Source organism: Salvelinus alpinus, chromosome 21 (assembly GCF_045679555.1).
Source record: "Salvelinus alpinus chromosome 21, SLU_Salpinus.1, whole genome shotgun sequence".
Classification (NCBI taxonomy): domain Eukaryota; kingdom Metazoa; phylum Chordata; class Actinopteri; order Salmoniformes; family Salmonidae; genus Salvelinus; species Salvelinus alpinus.
Genome location: NC_092106.1, coordinates 47,874,878 through 47,896,486, shown reverse-complemented (window position 1 = coordinate 47,896,486; position 21,609 = coordinate 47,874,878). Strand labels below are relative to the sequence as shown.

Below are 21,609 nucleotides of genomic sequence, written 5' to 3'. Positions count from 1 at the left end.
TCCCCTCCCTCCTCCCTCTCTCCCCTCTCCCCCCCTCCCTCTCTCCTCTCTCCCCCCCCCCTCCCTCCCCTCCCCCCTCTCCCCCCCCCTCTCCCCTCTCCCCCCCCCCTCCCTCTCCCCTCCCTCCCTCTCCCCCCCCTCTCCTCTCTCCCCCCCCACCCCCTCCCTCTCCCCACGTCCCTCTCCCCCCCCTCCCCTCCCCTCCCTCTCCCCCCTCCCCCTCTCCCCTCTCTCCCCCCTCCCTCCTCCAGTGGGTCCCTGTGCTCTGGAGTACACTAAGCTGAAGACGTCCGACCACTTCTGGACGGACCCGTCGGCCAACGAGTTGGTCCAGCGCCACCGGATCCACGGGGCCCACCGGGGCCAGGACGCTTCCCCCAGCAGGAGGCCCGCTCTGGGGGTGAGAGAGGCTGGGTCCCTCGGGGGGGGGCCAGGGAATACATGGGGGCACTTACTGGAGGAGTCGATCAATACAGTACAATACATTCCGTGACGATTCAATGAGTAGCTATGGCAACAATAATTTCCTGTATATTTATTTCACCAGGATAGTGCACTCAGTAACAGTTGTTTTCCAGGGGGGTCCTGGTAGTAGCTTCTCAGAAGGGGTTAGACAATAGGGCTAAGTAACTACGGGGTTATTGGTTCAAATCCCCGGTGGGTAGAGAACCCAGTCGGTTTCAATCATGGTCATATGGGTTGCGGTTCTAATGACACCCTATTCCGTATATAGTGCACTACTGTTGACCAGGGCCCGAAGGGTACCGGTCACATTCTGTTAAAGGTCCCCAAAAGCACACACTTCCCTGGGTCTCTCTTTGTGTAGTGTTGTGGTGTCTCTCTTTACTGTTGACCAGGGCCCGAAGGGTACCGGTCACATTCTGTTAAAGGTCCCCAAAAGCACACACTTCCCTGGGTCGCTCCTCTTTTCAGCTAGCTGCAATAAACACTCAAACTGGACAGTTTTATTTCTACATTCAAAGGACTCAATCATAGACACTTTTACTGACACTTGTGACTGCATCGCGGGATGTGTTTTGTCTCTACCATTTTGTCTTTTGTGATGTTGTTTATGCCCAACAATGTTTGTGCTGCTACCATGTTGGGTTGTTGTCATGTTGTGTTGTTGTCATGTTGTGTTGTTGTCATGTTGTGTAGTTGTCATGTTGTGTTGCTGTCATGTTGTGTTGTCTCTCTTTATGTAGTGTTGTGGTGTCTCTCTTTATGTAGTGTTGTGGTGTCTCTCTTTATGTCGTGTTGTGGTGTCTCTCTCTTTATGTAGTGTTGTGGTGTCTCTCTTTATGTAGTGTTGTGTTGTCTCTCTTTATGTAGTGTTGTGGTGTCTCTCTTTATGTAGTGTTGTGGTGTCTCTCTTTATGTCGAGTTGTGTTGTCTCTCTTTATGTAGTGTTGTGGTGTCTCTCTTTATGTAGTGTTGTGGTGTCTCTCTTTATGTAGTGTTGTGGTGTCTCTCTTTATGTAGTGTTGTGGTGTCTCTCTTTATGTAGTGTTGTGGTGTCTCTCTTTATGTAGTGTTGTGGTGTCTCTCTTTATGTAGTGTTGTGGTGTCTCTCTTGTCGTGATGTGTGTTGTGTCCTACATTTGTATTTTTAATCCCAGCCCGTGTCCCCGCAGGAGGCCTCTTGGTAGGCCGTCATTGTAAATAAGTATTTGTTCTTAATTGACTCGCCGGGTTAAATAAAGGCTAAATAAAAATAACTAAATATATTTAAGACACAATCAGTCAGGATCTGAGTCATGTCATTACACACTCAATACTCAATAACATAGACCTTTCTCCTGGCCTGTTTCACTACTCAATAACGTAGACCTTTCTCCTGGCCTGTTTCACTACTCAATAACATAGACCTTTCTCCTGGCCTGTTTCAATACTCAATAACATAGACCTTTTTCCTGATCTGTTTCAATACTCAATAACATAGACCTTTCTCCTGGTCTGTTTCAATACTCAATAACGTAGACCTTTCTCCTGGCCTGTTTCAATACTCAATAACCTAGACCTTTCTCCTGGCCTGTTTCAATACTCAATAACCTAGACCTTTCTCCTGGCCTGTTTCAATACTCAATAACATAGACCTTTCTCCTGGCCTGTTTCAATACTCAATAACATAGACCTTTTTCCTGATCTGTTTCAATACTCAATAACATAGACCTTTTTCCTGGTCTGTTTCAATACTCAATAACGTAGACCTTTCTCCTGGCCTGTTTCAATACTCAATAACCTAGACCTTTCTCCTGGCCTGTTTCAATACTCAATAACGTAGACCTTTCTCCTGGCCTGTTTCAATACTCAATAACATAGACCTTTCTCCTGGTCTGTTTCAATACTCAATAACGTAGACCTTTCTCCTGGCCTGTTTCAATACTCAATAACCTAGACCTTTCCCCTGGCCTGTTTCCCAGATCCAGAAGAGACAGTCCAGTGTCAGCATGTCCGAGGATAAGTTTGCGGCGTCTGCGCGGGAATACGTGGAATCTCTTCACCAGAACTCCCGTACTCACCTGCTCTACGGCAAAAACAACGTCCTGGTCCAACCGGTAAGACTACACAGAGTTTTAATACTGTAACATGCATAACATCCTATATAATCCAGTCTGTTTGTCTCCTCCCTATATGATCCAGTCTGTTTGTCTCCTCCCTATATAATCCAGTCTGTTTGTCTGCTTCCTATATAATCCAGTCTGTTTGTCTCCTCCCTATATAATCCAGTATGTTTGTCTTCTCCCTATATAATCCAGGCTGTTTGTCTCCTCCCTATATAATCCAGTCTGTTTGTTTCCTCCCTATATAATCCAGTCTGTTTGTCTTCTCCCTATATAATCCAGTCTGTTCGTGGAATTGCATAACGGCTCCTCTATGAAACACAATACAGTATGAAGATAGGCAGAAACTGCTTCTCCAATAGAAATTCTTGATCAAACTTGGCTAACGAGCTTAGAAACACGTCAGTGGGTCTAATTGTGAATGTGTGGGCTGTCAAATCAAAGGCACTCCCTCAATTTAAAGTTGTTTTTGATTAAAATTAATACTCCAGCACCCTCCCCTGTTTTCAATATTCCAGAACCCTCCCGTTTTCAATATTCCAGAATCCTCCCGTTTTCAATATTCCAGAACCCTCCCGTTTTCAATATTCCAGAATCCTCCCGTTTTCAATATTCCAGAACCCTCCCGTTTTCAATATTCCAGAATCCTCCCGTTTTCAATATTCCAGAACCCTCCCGTTTTCAATATTCCAGAATCCTCCCGTTTTCAATATTCCAGAATCCTCCCGTTTTCAATATTCCAGAACCCTCCGGTTTTCAATATTCCAGAACCCTCCCGTTTTCAATATTCCAGAATCCTCCCGTTTTCAATATTCCAGAATCCTCCCGTTTTCAATATTCCAGAACCCTCCCGTTTTAATATTCCAGAACCCTCCCGTTTTCAATATTCCAGAATCCTCCCGTTTTCAATATTCCAGAATCCTCCCGTTTTCAATATTCCAGAACCCTCCCGTTTTCAATATTCCAGAATCCTCCCGTTTTCAATATTCCAGAATCCTCCCGTTTTCAATATTCCAGGACCCTCCCGTTTTCAATATTCCAGAATCCTCCCGTTTTCAATATTCCAGAACCCTCCCGTTTTCAATATTCCAGAACCCTCCCGTTTTCAATACTCCAGAATCCTCCCGTTTTCAATATTCCAGAATCCTCCCGTTTTCAATATTCCAGGACCCTCCCGTTTTCACTATTCCAGAATCCTCCCGTTTTCAATATTCCAGAACCCTCCCGTTTTCAATATTCCAGGACCCTCCCGTTTTCAATATTCCAGAATCCTCCCGTTTTCAATATTCCAGGACCCTCCCGTTTTCAATATTCCAGAATCCTCCCGTTTTCAATACTCCAGGACCCTCCCGTTTTCAATATTCCATCACCATCCCGTTTTCAATACTCCAGGACCCTCCCGTTTTCAATATTCCAGAACCCTCCCGTTTTCAATACTCTATCGCCCTCCCCAGTTTTCAATACTCCATCACCATCCTGTTTTCAATACTCCAGGACCCTCCCATTTTCAATATTCCAGAACCCTCCCGTTTTCAATATTCCAGAACCCTCCCGTTTTCAATATTCCAGAACCCTCCCGTTATCAATACTCCAGCACCCTCCCCTGTTTTCAATACTCCAGCACCCTCCCGTTTTCAATATTCCAGAACCCTCCCGTTTTCAATATTCCAGAACCCTCCCGTTTTCAATATTCCAGAACCCTCCCGTTATCAATACTCCAGCACCCTCCCCTGTTTTCAATACTCCAGCACCCTCCCGTTTTCAATATTCCAGAACCCTGCCGTTTTCAATATTCCAGAATCCTCCTGTTTTCAATATTCCAAAACCCTCCCGTTTTCAATACTCCAGAACCCTCCCGTTTTCAATACTCCAGAACCCTCCCGTTTTCAATATTCCAGAACCCTCCCGTTTTCAATATTCCAGAACCCTCCCGTTTTCAATATTCCAGCACCCTCCCCTGTTTTCAATATTCCAGCACCCTCCCCTGTTTTCAATACTCCAGCACCCTCCCCTGTTTTAGATATTCCAGCACCCTCCCCTGTTTTCAATACTCCAGCACCCTCCCCTATTTTCAATACTCCAGCACCCTCCCCTGTTTTCAATACTCCAGGACCCTCCCGTTTTCAATACTCCAGCACCCTCCCCTATTTTCGATACTCCAGCACCCTCCCCTATTTTCGATACTCCAGCACCCTCCCCTATTTTCAATACTCCAGTACCCTTCCCCTGTTTTCAATACTTTTCTAAAATGTTTTATAAGATTGGAGAAGACATTGGGAGGGATCTTAGACCATTCCTCCATACAGAATCCTTCCAGATGCTTGATAACCTTCGTCTGTTCTTATGGACTGCCCTCTTGTGGTCAATTAACCATTTCTTTGTTGATTTTGATTAGTGTTGTGGGGTCTTCGTCTTGCTGGAAGACCCACTTGCGGCCAAGTGTCAGCCTCCTAGTAGAGGCAACCAGGCTTTTTGACTAAAATGTCCTGGTACTGGGTCAAGTCCATGATGCCCTTGACCTTACCACAGGCTCCAGGACCAGTAGAAGAAACTAGCTCCGTGACATCATAATATTGACCCACCATATTTTACCGTAGGGATGAGGGACTTTTCTGCATATGCTTCTGTTTTTCAATGCTAAACCCAACGACTGGTGTGCCTGGCCAAAGAGCTTTGTTTTAATTTGACCGTAGCCCCCGCCTGAAGTTTGATATTGGCACTTGGATTGGAACCGGTGCTATGATCAGATGACATGAAAATAGAGCTCTTTGCCCCCCAATAGAAGAAGGAAATGGAGGTGTTGCGGGGGTACCTGTCCCTTCACCAGTCAGGGGACAACCTCACCCTGAAGTGGACCCCTAACCAGCTCATCAACGGCACCCTGGGGGACTGTGACCTGGAGAAGAGGTAGGTGCAGCCCTGCGGGACATAAACATGTAGTATATATAGACACATATTGTGAGGTGGTAGACCCTCTTATTTAACTGGTCTGTGACCCACTGAACACATTTCCCGGTCAGAGAGTTAAAGGGGAATGGAAACACTTTAGGAAGTAAATCTATGTACAGTTAGAGTTAGCTGGCGTTCTAAATCATTCCCCTTTAAGACAACCTCACCATTTAAACATTTGTTATTTGATTTAACCTTTATTTAACTAGGCAAGTCAGTTTAGAACAAATTCTTATTTACATTGACAGCCTACCGGGGAACAGTGGGTTAACTGCCTTGTTCAGGGGCAGAAAGACATTTTTTTTTTTTACCTTGTCAGCTCTGAGATTTGATCCAGCAACATTTTCCGTTGACTGGCCCAACACTCTAACCACTAGGCTACCTGTCTCTAACCACTAGGCTACCTGTCTCTAACCAGTAGGCTACCTGCCTCTAACCACTAGGCTACCTGCCTCTAACCACTAGGCTACCTGCCTCCTCTAACCACTAGGCTACCTGCCTCCTCTAACCACTAGGCTACCTGCCTCCTCTAACCACTAGGCTACCTGCCTCCTCTAACCACTAGGCTACCTGCCTCCTCTAACCACTAGGCTACCTGCCTCCTCTAACCACTAGGCTACCTGCCTCCTCTAACCACTAGGCTACCTGCCTCCTCTAACCACTAGGCTACCTGCCTCCTCTAACCACTAGGCTACCTGCCTCCTCTAACCACTAGGCTACCTGCCCCCTCTAACCACTAGGCTACCTGCCTCCTCTAACCACTAGGCTACCTGCCTCTAACCACTAGGCTACCTGCCTCTAACCACTAGGCTACCTGCCTCTAACCACTAGGCTACCTGCCACTAACCACTAGGCTACCTGCCTCTAACCACTAGGCTACCTGCCTCTAACCACTAGGCTACCTGCCTCTAACCACTAGGCTACATGCCTCTCACCACTAGGCTACCTGCCTCTAACAACTAGGCTACCTGCCTCTCACCACTAGGCTACCTGCCACTAACCACTAGGCTACCTGCCTCTAACCACTAGGCTACCTGCCACTAACCACTAGGCTACCTGCCTCTAACCACTAGGCTACCTGCCTCTAACCACTAGGCTACCTGCCTCTAACCACTAGGCTACCTGCCTCTAACCACTAGGCTACCTGCCTCCTCTAACCACTAGGCTACCTGCCTCCTCTAACCACTAGGCTACCTGCCTCTAACCACGAGACTACCTGCCGCCAAGCAGGAGTAATGGTGATGGAAACTGCAAGGTACAGAGAAAGAGATAACTCAATGAATACAATCTAATAACATGTATATAGAAGAATGTATTGGTGTAATGAGTAACAGTGGCTAGAGAGGGAAGGAGGAATAGAACTGAGGACATAAACAAACATGTCACCTGAACAACTCAGTCATAACATTACGGGAAATAATTATAGCAGAGTACTACTAACAGTACTAGTACACACACACACACACACACACACACACACACACACACACACACACACACACACACACACACACACACACACACACACACACACACACACACACACACACACACACACACACACACACACATCTTAGTCATAACATCGGGGCCCAGTCTCAGTCCCAAATGACTGGGACTATTCTATTCCCTATGTAGTGCACTACTTTTGACCAGAGCCCATACAGCCAATTCTCTATAAATCAAGTCAAATCAAATGTATTTATAAAGCCCTTCTTACATCAGCTGATATCTCAAAGTGCTGTACAGAAACCCAGCCTAAAACCCCAAACAGCAAGCAATGCAGATGTAGAAGCACGGTGGCTAGGAAAAACTCCCTAGAAAGGCCAAAACCTAGGAAGAAACCTAGAGAGGAACCAGGCTATGAGGGGTGACCAGTCGTCTTCTGGCTGTGCCGGGTGGAGATTATAACAGAACATGGTCAAGATGTTCAAATGGTCATAAATGACCAGCTGGGTCAAATAATAATAATCACAGTAGTTGTCGAGGGTGCAACAAGTCAGCACCTCAGGAGTAAATGTCAGTTGGCTTTTCATAGCCGATCATTAAGAGTATCTCTACCGCTCCTGCTGTCTCTTGAGAGTTGAAAACAGCAGGTCTGGGACAGGTAGCATGACCAGAGCCCTCAAAAGTAGTGCATGTTTGAAAAGGGTATCATTTCGGATGCATCCATATTCACATGCTTGTTGTATATACAGTGGGGCAAAAAAGTATTTAGTCAGCCACCAATTGTGCAAGTTCTCCCACTTAAAAAGATGAGAGAGGCCTTTAATTTTCATCATAGGTACACTTCAACTATGACAGTCAAAATGAGAAAAAGAAATCCAGAAAATCACATTGTAGGATTTTTAATGAATTTATTTGCAAATTATGGTGGAAAATAAGTATTTGGTCACCTACAAACAAGCAAGATTTCTGGCTCTCACAGACCTGTAACTTCTTCTTTAAGAGGCTTCTCTGTCCTCCACTCGTTACCTGTATTAATGGCACCTGTTTGAACTTGTTATCAGTATAAAAGACACCTGTCCACAACCTCAAACAGTCACACTCCAAACTCCACTATGGCCAAGACCAAAGAGCTGTCAAAGGACACCAGAAACAAAATTGTAGACCTGCACCAGGCTGGGAAGACTGAATCTGCAATAGATAAGCAGCTTGGTTTGAAGAAATCAACTGTGGGAGCAATTATTAGGAAATGGAAGACATACAAGACCACTGATAATCTCCCTCGATCTGGGGCTCCACGCAAGATCTCACCCCGTGGGGTCAAAATGATCACAAGGACGGTGAGCAAAATCCCAGAACCACACGGGGGGACCTAGTGAATGACCTGCAGAGAGCTGGGACCAAAGTAACAAAGCCTACCATCAGTAACACACTTCGCCGCCAGGGACTCAAATCCTGCAGTGCCAGACGTGTCCCCCTGCTTAAGCCAGTACATGTCCAGGCCCGTCTGAAGTTTGCTAGAGAGCATTTGGATGATCCAGAAGAAGATTGGGAGAATGTCATATGGTCAGATGAAACCAAAATATAACTTTTTGGTAAAAACTCAACTCGTCGTGTTTGGAGGACAAAGAATGCTGAGTTGCATCCAAAGAACACCATACCTACTGTGAAGCATGGGGGTGGAAACATCATGCTTTGGGGCTGTTTTTCTGCAAAGGGACCAGGACGACTGATCCGTGTAAAGGAAAGAATGAATGGGGCCATGTATCGTGAGATTTTGAGTGAAAACCTCCTTCCATCAGCAAGGGCATTGAAGATGAAACGTGGCTGGGTCTTTCAGCATGACAATGATCCCAAACACACCGCCCGGGCAACGAAGGAGTGGCTTCGTAAGAAGCATTTCAAGGTCCTGGAGTGGCCTAGCCAGTCTCCAGATCTCAACCCCATAGAAAATCTTTGGAGGGAGTTGAAAGTCCGTGTTGCCCAGCAACAGCCCCAAAACATCACTGCTCTAGAGGAGATCTGCATGAAGGAATGGGCCAAAATACCAGCAACAGTGTGTGAAAACCTTGTGAAGACTTACAGAAAACGTTTGACCTCTGTCATTGCCAACAAAGGGTATATAACAAAGTATTGAGATAAACTTTTGTTTTTGACCAAATACTTATTTTCCACCATAATTTGCAAATAAATTGATTAAAAATCCTTCAATGTGATTTTCTGGATTTTTTTTCCTCATTTTGTCTGTCATAGTTGAAGTGTACCTATGATGAAAATTACAGGCCTCTCTCATCTTTTTAAGTGGGAGAACTTGCACAATTGGTGGCTGACTAAATACTTTTTTTGCCCCACTGTACATCGTGTATAATCTGTCGCCCCTTAACAACCACCAGTACATCCTGGATCAAGCTCTTACCCACATGTCCAAATGGATTGTTTTTTTGTTTGATTAATTTACCTTTTCATAAAAGCTAATAAATTAGTTCACTCACTTTTCTCCCTCCCTCCCTCTCTCTCTCTCCCTCTCTCTCTCTCTCTCTCTCTCTCTCTCTCTCTCTCTCTCTCTCTCTCTCTCTCTCTCTCTCTCTCTCTCTCTCTTTCTCTCTTTCTCTCTCTCTCTTTCTCTCTCTCTTAGTATCTATTGGGACTATGCGTTGACCGTGCCTTTGCGACAGATCGTGTGCATTCACTGTCACCAGCGATGTGAGTCTCCACACACACACACACACACACACACACACACACACACACACACACACACACACACACACACACACACACACACACACACACACACACACACACACACACACACACACACACACACACACACACACACTATTTGACCAGGGCCCCATATGGAACCGGGTGCTATTTGACCAGGGCCCCATATGGAACAGGGTGCTATTTAACCAGGGCCCCATAGAGAACAGGGTGCTATTTAACCAGGGCCCCATAGAGAACAGGGTGCTATTTAACCAGGGCCCCATAGAGAACAGGGTGCTATTTGACCAGGGCCCCATAGAGAACAGGATGCTATTTGACCAGGGCCCCATAGAGAACAGGGTGCTATTTAACCAGGGCCCCATAGAGAACAGGGTGCTATTTAACCAGGGCCCCATAGAGAACAGGATGCTATTTGACCAGGGCCCCATAGAGAACAGGATGCTATTTGACCAGGGCCCCATAGAGAACAGGATGCTATTTGACCAGGGCCCCATAGAGAACAGGGTGCTATTTGACCAGGGCCCCATAGAGAACAGGGTGCTATTTAACCAGGGCCCCATAGAGAACAGGGTGCTATTTAACCAGGGCCCCATAGAGAACAGGATGCTATTTGACCAGGGCCCCATAGAGAACAGGATGCTATTTAACCAGGGCCCCATAGAGAACAGGGTGCTATTTGACCAGGGCCCCATAGAGAACAGGGTGCTTTTTAACCAGGGCCCCATAGAGAACAGGGTGCTATTTAACCAGGGCCCCATAGAGAACAGGATGCTATTTGACCAGGGCCCCATAGAGAACAGGGTGCTATTTGACCAGGGCCCCATAGAGAACAGGATGCTATTTGACCAGGGCCCCATAGAGAACAGGATGCTATTTGACCAGGGCCCCATAGAGAACAGGATGCTATTTGACCAGGGCCCCATAGAGAACAGGGTGCTATTTGGGATGCTGTCATTGGAGGGCTGTGTGTTTTATGACCGTGTCCATTAAGCTATAGATCAGTGGTTTTGAGGAAGTGTTAATTTCCTGGTTGCGGTTATTAAGTAAATGAGGGTTTAACAGGTCTGGGTGGAGGGCAGGAGAGCAGGAGGATATAGCTGCTCACTTTGCCTCATTTATCTTAGTGACTCCCACCCCTTCACCCGCCCCCTTTACCGCTCCTCTCAATTTCTGTCTCTCTTTTCACACCCTTTCTTTCCATATCTACCTCTCTCTCTCTCCAACCTCCCCCTCTTTCTCTATCTCTCTCTCTACCTACTTCTGTCTTCCCCCTTCTCTCTCTCCCCATCCCCCTCCCTCTCTCCCCCAATAGCTGACTGTGGTGGGACGTTGGTGCTGGTTAATCAGGATGGTATCCAGCGCCCCCCCCTCCACTTCCCTCCCGGCGGCCACCTTTTGGCCTTTCTGTCCTGCCTGGAGACGGGCCTGCTGCCCCGCGGTCAGCTGGAGCCTCCACTCTGGAGCCAGAGAGGCAAGGTGTGCTATTAAAAACTGACCTCAGAACAGATCTAGTACAATAGCATATAAACAGAAAGGTAAAAGGTAAGTAATAAGTGCGTGTTACTAAGAACTGACCCCAGAACAGATTTAACACCACTCTGGTCACAGAGAGGTAAAGGGCCATCCTGCTTTAATAATATAATAATATATACATTGACATTTTAGCAGACGCTATTATCCAGAGCGACTTACAGATGCAATAAGGGTTAAGTGCCTTGCTCAAGGGCACATCGGCAGATTTTTCACCTAGTCGGCTCGGGGATTCGAACCAGCAACTTTTTGGTTACTGACCCAACCCTCGTAACTGCTAGGCTGCCTGCCACCCTATGATAATATTACACAGTACCAGTCAAAAGTTTGGACACACCTACTCATTCAAGGGTTTTTCTTTATTTTTACTATTTTCTACATTGTAGAATAATAGTGAAGACATCAAAACTATGAAATAACACATGTGGAATCATGTAATAACCAAATCAAAATATATATATTTTTATATTTGAGATTCTACACCCTTTGCCTTGATGGCAGCTTTGCACACTCTTGGCATTCTCTCAACCAGCTTCACCTGGAATGCTTTTCCAACAGTCTTGAAGGAGTTCCCACATATGCTGAGCACTTGTTGGCTGCTTTTCCTTCACTCTGCGGTCCAACTCATCCCTAACCATCTCAATTGGGTTGAGGTCAGGTGATTGTGGAGGCCAGGTCATCTGATGCAACACTCCATCTCTCTACTTCTTGGTCAAATAGCCCTTACACAGCCTGTGTTGGGTCATTGTCCTGTTGAAAACAAATGATAGTGGGACTAAGTGCAAATCAGATGTGATGGCGTATTTCTGCAGAATGCTGTGGTAGCCATGCTGGTTAAGTGTGCCTTGAATTCTAAATAAATCACTGACAGTGTCACCAGCAAAGTACCCCCACACCATCACACCTCCTCCTCCGTGCTTCACGGAGGGAACCACACATGTGGAGATCATCCGTTCACCTACTCTGCATCTCACAAAGACACGGTGGTTGGAACCAAAAATCTCAAATTTGGACCCATCAGACCAAAGGACAGATTTCCACCGATCTAATGTCCATTGCTCGTGTTTCTTGGCCCAAGCAAGTCTCTTCTTCTTATTGGTGTACTTTAGTAGTGGTTTCTTTGGAGCAATTAGACCATGAAGGCCTGAATCATGCAGTATCCTCTGAACAGTTGATGTTGAGATGTGTCTGTTACTTGAACTCTGTGACCCATTTATTTGATCTGCAATTTCTGAGGCTGGTAACTCTAGTGAACTTATCCTCTGCAGCAGAGGTAACACTGGGTCATCCTGTGGCGGTCCTCATGAGACCCAGTTTCATCATAGCGCTTGATGGTTTTTGCGACTGCACTTGAAGAAACTTTCAAAGTTCTTGACATTTTTCGGATTGCCTGACCTTCATGTCTTTTTTTTTTATTATTATTTTTATTTCACCTTTATTTAACCAGGTAGGCTAGTTGAGAACAAGTTCTCATTTGCAACTGCGACCTGGCCAAGATAAAGCATAGCAGTGTGAACAGACAACAACACAGAGTTACACATGGAGTAAACAATAAACAAGTCAATAACATGGTAGAAAAAAGAGAATCTATGTACAATGTGTGCAAAAGGCATGAGGAGGTAGGCAATAAATCGAATAATTACAATTTAGCAGATTAACACTGGAGTGATAAATCATCAGATGATCATGTATAAGTAGAGATACTGGTGTGCAAAAGAGCAGAAAAGTAAATAAATAAAAGCAGTATGGGGGGGTGATGTAGGTAAATTGGGTGGGCTATATACCGATGGACTATGTACAGCTGCAGCGATCGGTTAGCTGCTCCGATAGCAGATGTTTAAAGTTGTTGAGGGAGATAAAAGTCTCCAACTTCAGAGATTTTTGCAATTCGTTCCAGTCGCAGGCAGCAGAGAACTGAAAGGAAAGGCGTCCAAATGAGGTTTTGGCTTTAGGGATGATCAGTGAGATACACCTGCTGGAGCGCGTGCTACGGGTGGGTGTAGCCATCGTGACCAGTGAACTGAGATAAGGCGGCACTTTACCTAGCATAGCCTTGTAGATGACCTGGAGCCAGTGGGTCTGACGACGAACATGTAGCGAGGGCCAGCCGACTAGGGCATACAGGTCGCAGTGGTGGGTCGTATAAGGTGCTTTAGTAACAAAACGGATGGCACTGTGATAAACTGCATCCAGTTTGCTGAGTAGAGTATTGGAAGCTATTTTGTAGATGACATCGCCGAAGTCGAGGATCGGTAGGATAGTCAGTTTTACTAGGGTAAGTTTGGCGGCGTGAGTGAAGGAGGCTTTGTTGCAAAATAGAAAGCCGACTCTAGATTTGATTTTGGATTGGAGATGTTTGATATGAGTCTGGAAGGAGAGTTTGCAGTCTAGCCAGACACCTAGGTACTTATAGATGTCCACATATTCTAGGTCGGAATCGTCCAGGGTGGTGATGCTAGTCGGGCGTGCGGGTGCAGGCAGCGAACGGTTGAAAAGCATGCATTTGGTTTTACTAGCGTTTAAGAGCAGTTGGAGGCCACGGAAGGAGTGTTGTATGGCATTGAAGCTCGTTTGGAGGTTAGATAGCACAGTGTCCAAGGAAGGGCCAGAAGAATACAGATTGGTGTCGTCTGCGTAGAGGTGGATCAGGGAATCGCCCGCAGCAAGAGCAACATCATTGATATATACAGAGAAAAGAGTCGGCCCGAGAATTGAACCCTGTGGTACCCCCATAGAGACTGCCAGAGGACCGGACAACATGCCCTCCGATTTGACACACTGAACTCTGTCTGCAAAGTAGTTGGTGAACCAGGCAAGGCAGTCATTAGAAAAACCGAGGCTACTGAGTCTGCCGATAAGAATATGGTGATTGACAGAGTCGAAAGCCTTGGCCAGGTCGATGAAGACGGCTGCACAGTACTGTCTTTTATCGATGCCGGTTATGATATCGTTTAGTACCTTGAGCGTGGCTGAGGTGCACCCGTGACCGGCTCGGAAACCGAATTGCACAGCGGAGAAGGTACGGTGGGATTCGAGATGGTCAGTGATCTGTTTGTTGACTTGGCTTTCGAAGACCTTAGATAGGCAGGGCAGGATGGATATTGGTCTGTAACAGTTTGGGTCCAGGGTGTCTCCCCCTTTGAAGAGGGGGATGACCGCGGCAGCTTTCCAATCCTTGGGGATCTCAGATGATACGAAGGAGAGGTTGAACAGGCTGGTAATAGGGGGTGCGACAATGGCGGCGGACAGTTTCAGAAATAGGGGGTCCAGATTGTCAAGCCCAGCTGATTTGTATGGGTCCAGGTTTTCCAGCTCTTTCAGAACATCTGCTATCTGGATTTGGGTAAAGGAGAAGCTGGGGAGGCTTGGGCGAGTAGCAGCGGGGGGAGCGGGGCTGTTGGCCAAGGTTGGAGTCGCCAGGAGGAAGGCATGGCCAGCCATTGAGAAATGCTTGTTGAAGTTTTCGATTATCACGGATTTATCGGTGGTGACCGTGTTACCTAGCCTCAGTGCAGTGGGCAGCTGGGAGGAGGTGCTCTTGTTCTCCATGGACTTTACAGTATCCCAGAACTTTTTGGAGTTAGAGCTACAGGATGCAAATTTCTGCTTGAAAAAGCTGGCCTTTGCTTTCCTGACTGACTGCGTGTATTGGTTCCTGACTTCCCTGAACAGTTGCATATCGCGGGGGCTCTTCGATGCTATTGCAGTTCGCCACAGGATGTTTTTGTGCTGGTCGAGGGCAGTCAGGTCTGGAGTGAACCAAGGGCTATATCTGTTCTTAGTTCTGCATTTTTTGAACGGAGCATGCTTGTCTAATATGGTGAGGAAGTAACTTTTAAAGAATGACCAGGCATCCTCAACTGACGGGATGAGGTCAATATCCTTCCAGGGTACCCGGGCCAGGTCGATTAGAAAGGCCTGCTCGCAGAAGTGTTTTAGGGAGCGTTTAACAGTGATGAGGGGTGGTCGTTTGACCGCGGACCCGTAGCGGATACAGGCAATGAGACAGTGATCGCTGAGATCTTGATTGAAGACAGCAGAGGTGTATTTGGAGGGCAAGTTGGTCAGGATAATGTCTATTAGGGTGCCCATGTTTACGGATTTAGGGTTGTACCTGGTGGGTTCCTTGATGATTTGTGTGAGATTGAGGGCATCTAGCTTAGATTGTAGGACTGCCGGGGTGTTAAGCATATCCCAGTTTAGGTCACCTAACAGAACAAACTCTGAAGCTAGATGGGGAGCGATCAATTCACAGATGGTGTCCAGGGCACAGCTGGGAGCTGAGGGGAGTCGGTAGCAGGCGGCAACAGTGAGAGACTTATTTCTGGAGAGATTCATTTTTAAAATTAGAAGTTCGAACTGTTTGGGCATAGACCTGGAAAGTATGACAGAACTTTGCAGGCTATCTCTGCAGTAGATTGCAACTCCTCCCCCTTTGGCAGTTCTATCTTGACGGAAAGTGTTATAGTTGGGTATGGAAATCTCAGAATTTTTGGTGGCCTTCCTAAGCCAGGATTCAGACACGGCTGTCTTAATGATAGTAATGATAGACTGTCATTTCTCTTTCCTTATTTGAGCTGTTCTTGCCATAATATGGACTTGGTCTTTTACCAAATAGGGCTATCTTCTGTATACCACCCCTACTTTGTCACAACACAACTGATTGGCTCAAATAATTAAGAAGGAAATTAATTCCACAAATGAACTTTTAACAAGGCACACCTGTTAATTGAAATGCATTCCAGGTGACTACCTCATGAAGCTGGTTGAGAGAATGCCAAGAGTTTGCAAAGCTGTCATCAAGGCAAAGGGTGGCTACTTTGAAGAATCTCAAATCTCAAATATATTTTGATTTGTTTAACACTTTTTTGGTTACTACATGATTCCATATGTGTTATTTCATAGGTTTGATGTCTTCACTATTATTCTGCAATGTAAAACCCTGGAATGGGTAGGTGTGTCCAAACTTTTGACTGGTACTGTACATATAATATATTCCACTCGGCAGACGCTTTTATCCAAAGCGACTTACAGTCATGCTGCCTACATGTTACTTAGGGGTGGTCCCAGGAATCAAATCCACTACCTTACTAACTGAGCTACCAGAACAACATAGCCACGACTACAACAATCAACTATACATACTGTAAACTATAAATTGTTGCTGAGTCCTGTGACAGTGTAAAACATGTGTGTGTCTGTGTGAGCATGTGTGTTTGTTTGCGTGTGTTTGTGTGTGTGCGTGTGCGTGTGCGTGTGTGTGCGTGTGCGTGTGTGTGCGTGTGTGTGTATTCCAGGGTAAGGTGTTTCCTAAGCTAAGGAAGAGGACCAGCACAGTCAGGCTGGTAGATCAGGAGGGTGAGGACCAGACAGTCAGGCTGGTTGATCAGGAGGGTGAGGACCAGACAGCAGCTGACTACGTGTTCCGCATCGTCTACCCTGGACGCCACCACGACTCTAGTGAGTGACCCCCTCCTCCCAAAACACACACAAACACACACACACACACACACACACACACACACACACACACACACACACACACACACACACACACACACACACACACACACACACACACACACACACACACACACACACACACACACACACACACACACATGAAATTGCACCCATACCATCCTTGGACATGCATGATAGACGTCACTGTAAAAGTTATTCTTGTCCACTTTGTCTGCTTTTGAGTGCGTCTCTTTGCATCTATGTTTATGTTTAGCATACAGTAGGTATTGTTACGCAGTGAGAGAATGGACAGAGATTTACAGGAGGTATAAATAAACGGTAGAGGCTGTAAGCTGTAGAGGCTGTAAACTGTGGAGGCTGTAAACGGTAGAGGCTATAAACGGTAGAGGGAATACACGGTAGAGACTGTAAGCTGTAGAGAATGTAAACGGTAGAGAATGTAAACGGTAGAGAATGTAAACGGTAGAGGCTGTAAGCGGTAGAGGCTGTAAACTGTAGAGGCTGTAAGCGGTAGAGGTTGTAAGCGGTAGAGACTCGCTAAGGATCAGAAATCGCTAAGGATCATGGTCGATGTAGTCGTTTTCATCCTGCCTGAGACAGTCAACCTTAATGACTATGGAGCTTCCTCGTAGCCTGCCGGCCCGTGATTGGTCTGTGTCAGCACATGGTCCTGTGTGACGACAAATGTAGTAGTCAGAATGGATCACTATTTAATGAAATATCTCGATTTGTAGCAAACTTTAAAATAATTAAATGTGGGGATTGAACTTCATCATATAATAAACGTTCTGGCAATCGTAATTTACAATGACTTTCTAGGGCAGACTTTACACAGTAACCGACCAGCAGAACTCGTGACTTCACACTCCAGACCGTACACTGAGGGCATGGTATTATCGCCTGGTAACTACCACCACACCACCAGGCCTATAGATGGCGCTGTGTTATCTGTGTGTATTATTACCTGGTTATATAGCAGTGACTATAAACTACCACCACACCACCAGGCCTATAGATGGCGCTGTGTTATCTGTGTGTATTATTACCTGGTTATATAGCAGTGACTATAAACTACCACCACACCACCAGGCCTATAGATGGCGCTGTGTTATCTGTGTGTATTATTACCTGGTTATATAGCAGTGACTATAAACTACCACCACACCACCAGGCCTATAGATGGCGCTGTGCTGTATGTTTAACTGTGTTATCTGTGTGTATTATTACCTGGTTATATAGCAGTGACTATAAACTACCACCACACCACGGGCAGCCGTGCTCCCTCGCTGGATGATGATGAAGAGGAGGAGGAGGATAGACTCCAGGCTATGATCTCAATGATGTGCTGGCGGAACCTCACAGATCCTAATGTCATGAAAGGTTTTTATCCATCACCTGACCCCCCCCCCCCCCCCCCCGACCCCTGGTCCATCCCTCCCCCCATTCTACCCTGCATGCAACCTGTAACTCAAATCCCAAATCCCCTCTCCTTTAAACTCCTGTGTGTGTCTTTGTCCCCATGGCCTATCCCAACAGTGCAGGGTAGGTAGAATATGGTTGGAGAGTTGGAGAGCTGTTGAGTTTTCCTCTTGCTCTTTGATACAATGACAAAGCTATTAGTTTTGGTATAAAGTTCCCGCGAACAAATCAATACCAGAGATAATTAACAATGAAAAAATAATGCGTTTCCACTTGTCTTAAATTCATTTACAGTCACTGTCAGACGTAGAAATATTGTTTTTTTGGGGTTGGGCTTTGCAGGCAGAAACTTTAGTAACACTGTCTACTAAACACACATAATGATAACGGCCTTTATAGGGACTCATAATAGACTGATAATGTGTTATAATAGTGACCTGACTGCCCTGCTTCATAACAACGTGATGTTGGCTGCGTTGCCATGGTGAGAACTACAGCTAGGTCAAGTGGCACGTCCTTGTGTGCAGAAGAGATAGAGGGGAAAAAGAGGGGAAGAGATAGAGGTACTGTGTAAAGAGAGAGAGAGATAGGGAGAGAGTGAAAGAGGGAGAGAGAGAGATCGAGAGGGAGCAAGTGAGAGAGAGAGAGAGAGAGAGGTAGAGAGAGAGAGAGAGAGAGAGAGAGAGAGAGAGAGAGAGAGAGAGAGAGAGAGAGAGAGAGAGAGAGAGAGAGAGAGAGAGAGAGACAGAGTGACAGAGAGAGAGAGAGATAGGGAGAGAGAGAGAGATCGAGAGGGAGCAAGTGAGAGAGAGAGAGAGGTAGAGAGAGAGAGAGAGAGGTAGAGAGAGAGGTAGAGAGAGAGAGAGAGATAGGTAGAGAGAGAGAGAGAGAGAGGTAGAGAGAGAGAGAGAGATAGGTAGAGAGAGAGAGAGAGGTAGAGAGAGAGAGAGAGAGGTAGAGAGAGAGAGAGAGAGAGAGAGAGAGAGAGAGAGAGAGAGAGAGAGAGAGAGAGAGAGAGAGAGAGAGAGAGAGAGAGAGAGAGAGAAACATAAAGCCAGTCTAATGTAACCGATCCACACTGTAGCCTAGCATTACCTTACCCCCACCTTTATTTACCATGTAGGAACCTTGAATCAAAAGGTTGCTTGTACTGCTGTAGATCAGACCATAGAAATATAATCTGTAGATCAGACCATAGAAATATAATCTGTAGATCAGACCATAGAAATAGAATCTGTAGATCAGACCATAGAAATAGAATCTGTAGATCAGACCATAGAAATAGAATCTGTAGATCAGACCATAGAAATAGAATCTGTAGATCAGACCATAGAAATATAATCTGTAGATCAGACCATGGAAATAGAACGGGCCTCCCCATTTAATGAATTGCCAGGGTGAAAGGCTCTGAGACCCTTCTACTGGTTGTATTTCTTTGGGTCAAACTGACAGTAATATTTATAATATCTGTGGCTCAGTGCTCTACCAGCTGAGCCACAGAGAACTGGAGACTGACTGGCCACTGGTTTCAACAGTGTTTTCTCATTTTCAGAATCTGGTTTAATATAAGATACTGTAGCCTCTTCTCTTTCTCTGTTTGCTGTAATATGGACCTCTAGTCACCTTGGGTGACCCTGTAATATTAGCAGCTTGCAGATACATCTCAGATGACTGTCCTCCCTCCCTCCCTAGTCCCTTTAGAGACTGTTATCTCTGATGACTGTCCTCCCTCCCTCCCTAGTCCCTTTAGAGACTGTTATCTTTGATGACTGTCCTCCCTATCCCCCTAGTCTCTTTAGAGACTGTTATCTCAGATGACTGTCCTCCCTCCCTCCCTAGTCCCTTTAGAGACTGTTATCTCTGATGACTGTCCTCCCTCCCTCCCTAGTCCCTTTAGAGACTGTTATCTTTGATGACTGTCCTCCCTATCCCCCTAGTCTCTTTAGAGACTGTTATCTCAGATGACTGTCCTCCCTCCCTCCCTAGTCCCTTTAGAGACTGTTATCTCTGATGACTGTCCTCCCTCCCTCCCTAGTCCCTTTAGAGACTGTTATCTCTGATGACTGTCCTCCCTCCCTCCCTAGTCTCTTTAGAGACTGTTATATCTGATGACTGTCCTCCCTATCCCCCTAGTCTCTTTAGAGACTGTTATCTCAGATGACTGTCCTCCCTCCCTCCCTCCCTAGTCCCTTTAGAGACTGTTATCTCTGATGACTGTCCTCCCTCCCTCCCTAGTCTCTTTAGAGACTGTTATCTCTGATGACTGTCCTCCCTATCCCCCTAGTCTCTTTAGAGACTGTTATCTCTGATGACTGTCCTTCCTCCCTCCCTAGTCCCTTTAGAGACTGTTATCTCTGATGACTGTCCTCCCTCCCTCCCTAGTCCCTTTAGAGACTGTTATCTTTGATGACTGTCCTCCCTCCCTCCCTAGTCCCTTTAGAGACTGTTATCTCTGATGACTGTCCTCCCTCCCTCCCTAGTCCCTTTAGAGACTGTTATCTCTGATGACTGTCCTCCCTCCCTCTCTAGTCCCTTTAGAGACTGTTGTCTCTGATGACTGTCCTCCCTCCCTCCCTAGTCCCTTTAGAGACTGTTGTCTCTGACGACTGTCCTCCCTCCCTCCCTAGTCCCTTTAGAGACTGTTGTCTCTGACGACTGTCCTCCCTCCCTAGTCTCTTTAGAGACCGTTATCTCTTCACTATGGGCCCTGGACCAAAGAAGTCAACTTTATAGGGAATGATGGTTCCCTTCTCTCAGTGGAGCAGTACCATGTTATTCCCAGTCACTGTGGTCCTCTCCTCTCAGTGGAGCAGTACCATGTTATTCCCAGTCACTGTGGTCCTCTCCTCTCAGTGGAGCAGTACCATGTTATTCCCAGTCACTGTGGTCCTCTCCTCTCAGTGGAGCAGTACCATGTTTTTCCCAGTCACTGTGGTTCTCTCCTCTCAGTGGAGCAGTACCATGTTATTCCCAGTCACTGTGGTCCTCTCCTCTCAGTGGAGCAGTACCATGTTATTCCCAGTCACTGTGGTCCTCTCCTCTCAGTAGAGCAGTACCATGTTATTCCCAGTCACTGTGGTCCTCTCCTCTCAGTAGAGCAGTACCATGTTATTCCCAGTCACTGTGGTTCTCTCCTCTCAGTGGAGCAGTACCATGTTATTCCCAGTCACTGTGGTCCTCTCCTCTCAGTGGAGCAGTACCATGTTATTCCCAGTCACTGTGGTTCCCTTCTCTCAGTGGAGCAGTACCATGTTATTCCCAGTCACTGTGGTCCTCTCCTCTCAGTAGAGCAGTACCATGTTATTCCCAGTCACTGTGGTCCTCTCCTCTAAGTGGAGCAGTACCATGTTATTCCCAGCCACTGTGGTCCTCTCCTCTCAGTGGAGCAGTACCATGTTATTCCCAGTCACTGTGGTCCTCTCCTCTCAGTAGAGCAGTACCATGTTATTCCCAGTCACTGTGGTTCTCTCCTCTCAGTGGAGCAGTACCA

At 46.3% G+C, this 21,609-nt stretch overlaps 1 protein-coding gene across 2 annotated transcripts in view; it reads left to right on the top strand.

Annotated features, from left to right (window-relative positions):
• Positions 1-21,609, top strand: part of LOC139548400 (small G protein signaling modulator 2-like) — a 189,585-nt gene that overhangs the window by 110,839 nt on the left and 57,137 nt on the right. The window contains exons 6-12 of one of the 2 annotated variants that reach the window (XM_071358074.1): positions 252-400; positions 2,424-2,558; positions 5,347-5,471; positions 9,595-9,662; positions 10,999-11,162; positions 16,514-16,676; positions 17,940-18,080. In XM_071358074.1, coding sequence (XP_071214175.1) covers positions 252-400; positions 2,424-2,558; positions 5,347-5,471; positions 9,595-9,662; positions 10,999-11,162; positions 16,514-16,676; positions 17,940-18,080 — 945 coding nt within the window. The remainder of the gene's footprint in view (positions 1-251; positions 401-2,423; positions 2,559-5,346; positions 5,472-9,594; positions 9,663-10,998; positions 11,163-16,513; positions 16,677-17,939; positions 18,081-21,609) is intronic. The other variant, XM_071358075.1, reaches the window with a different exon arrangement.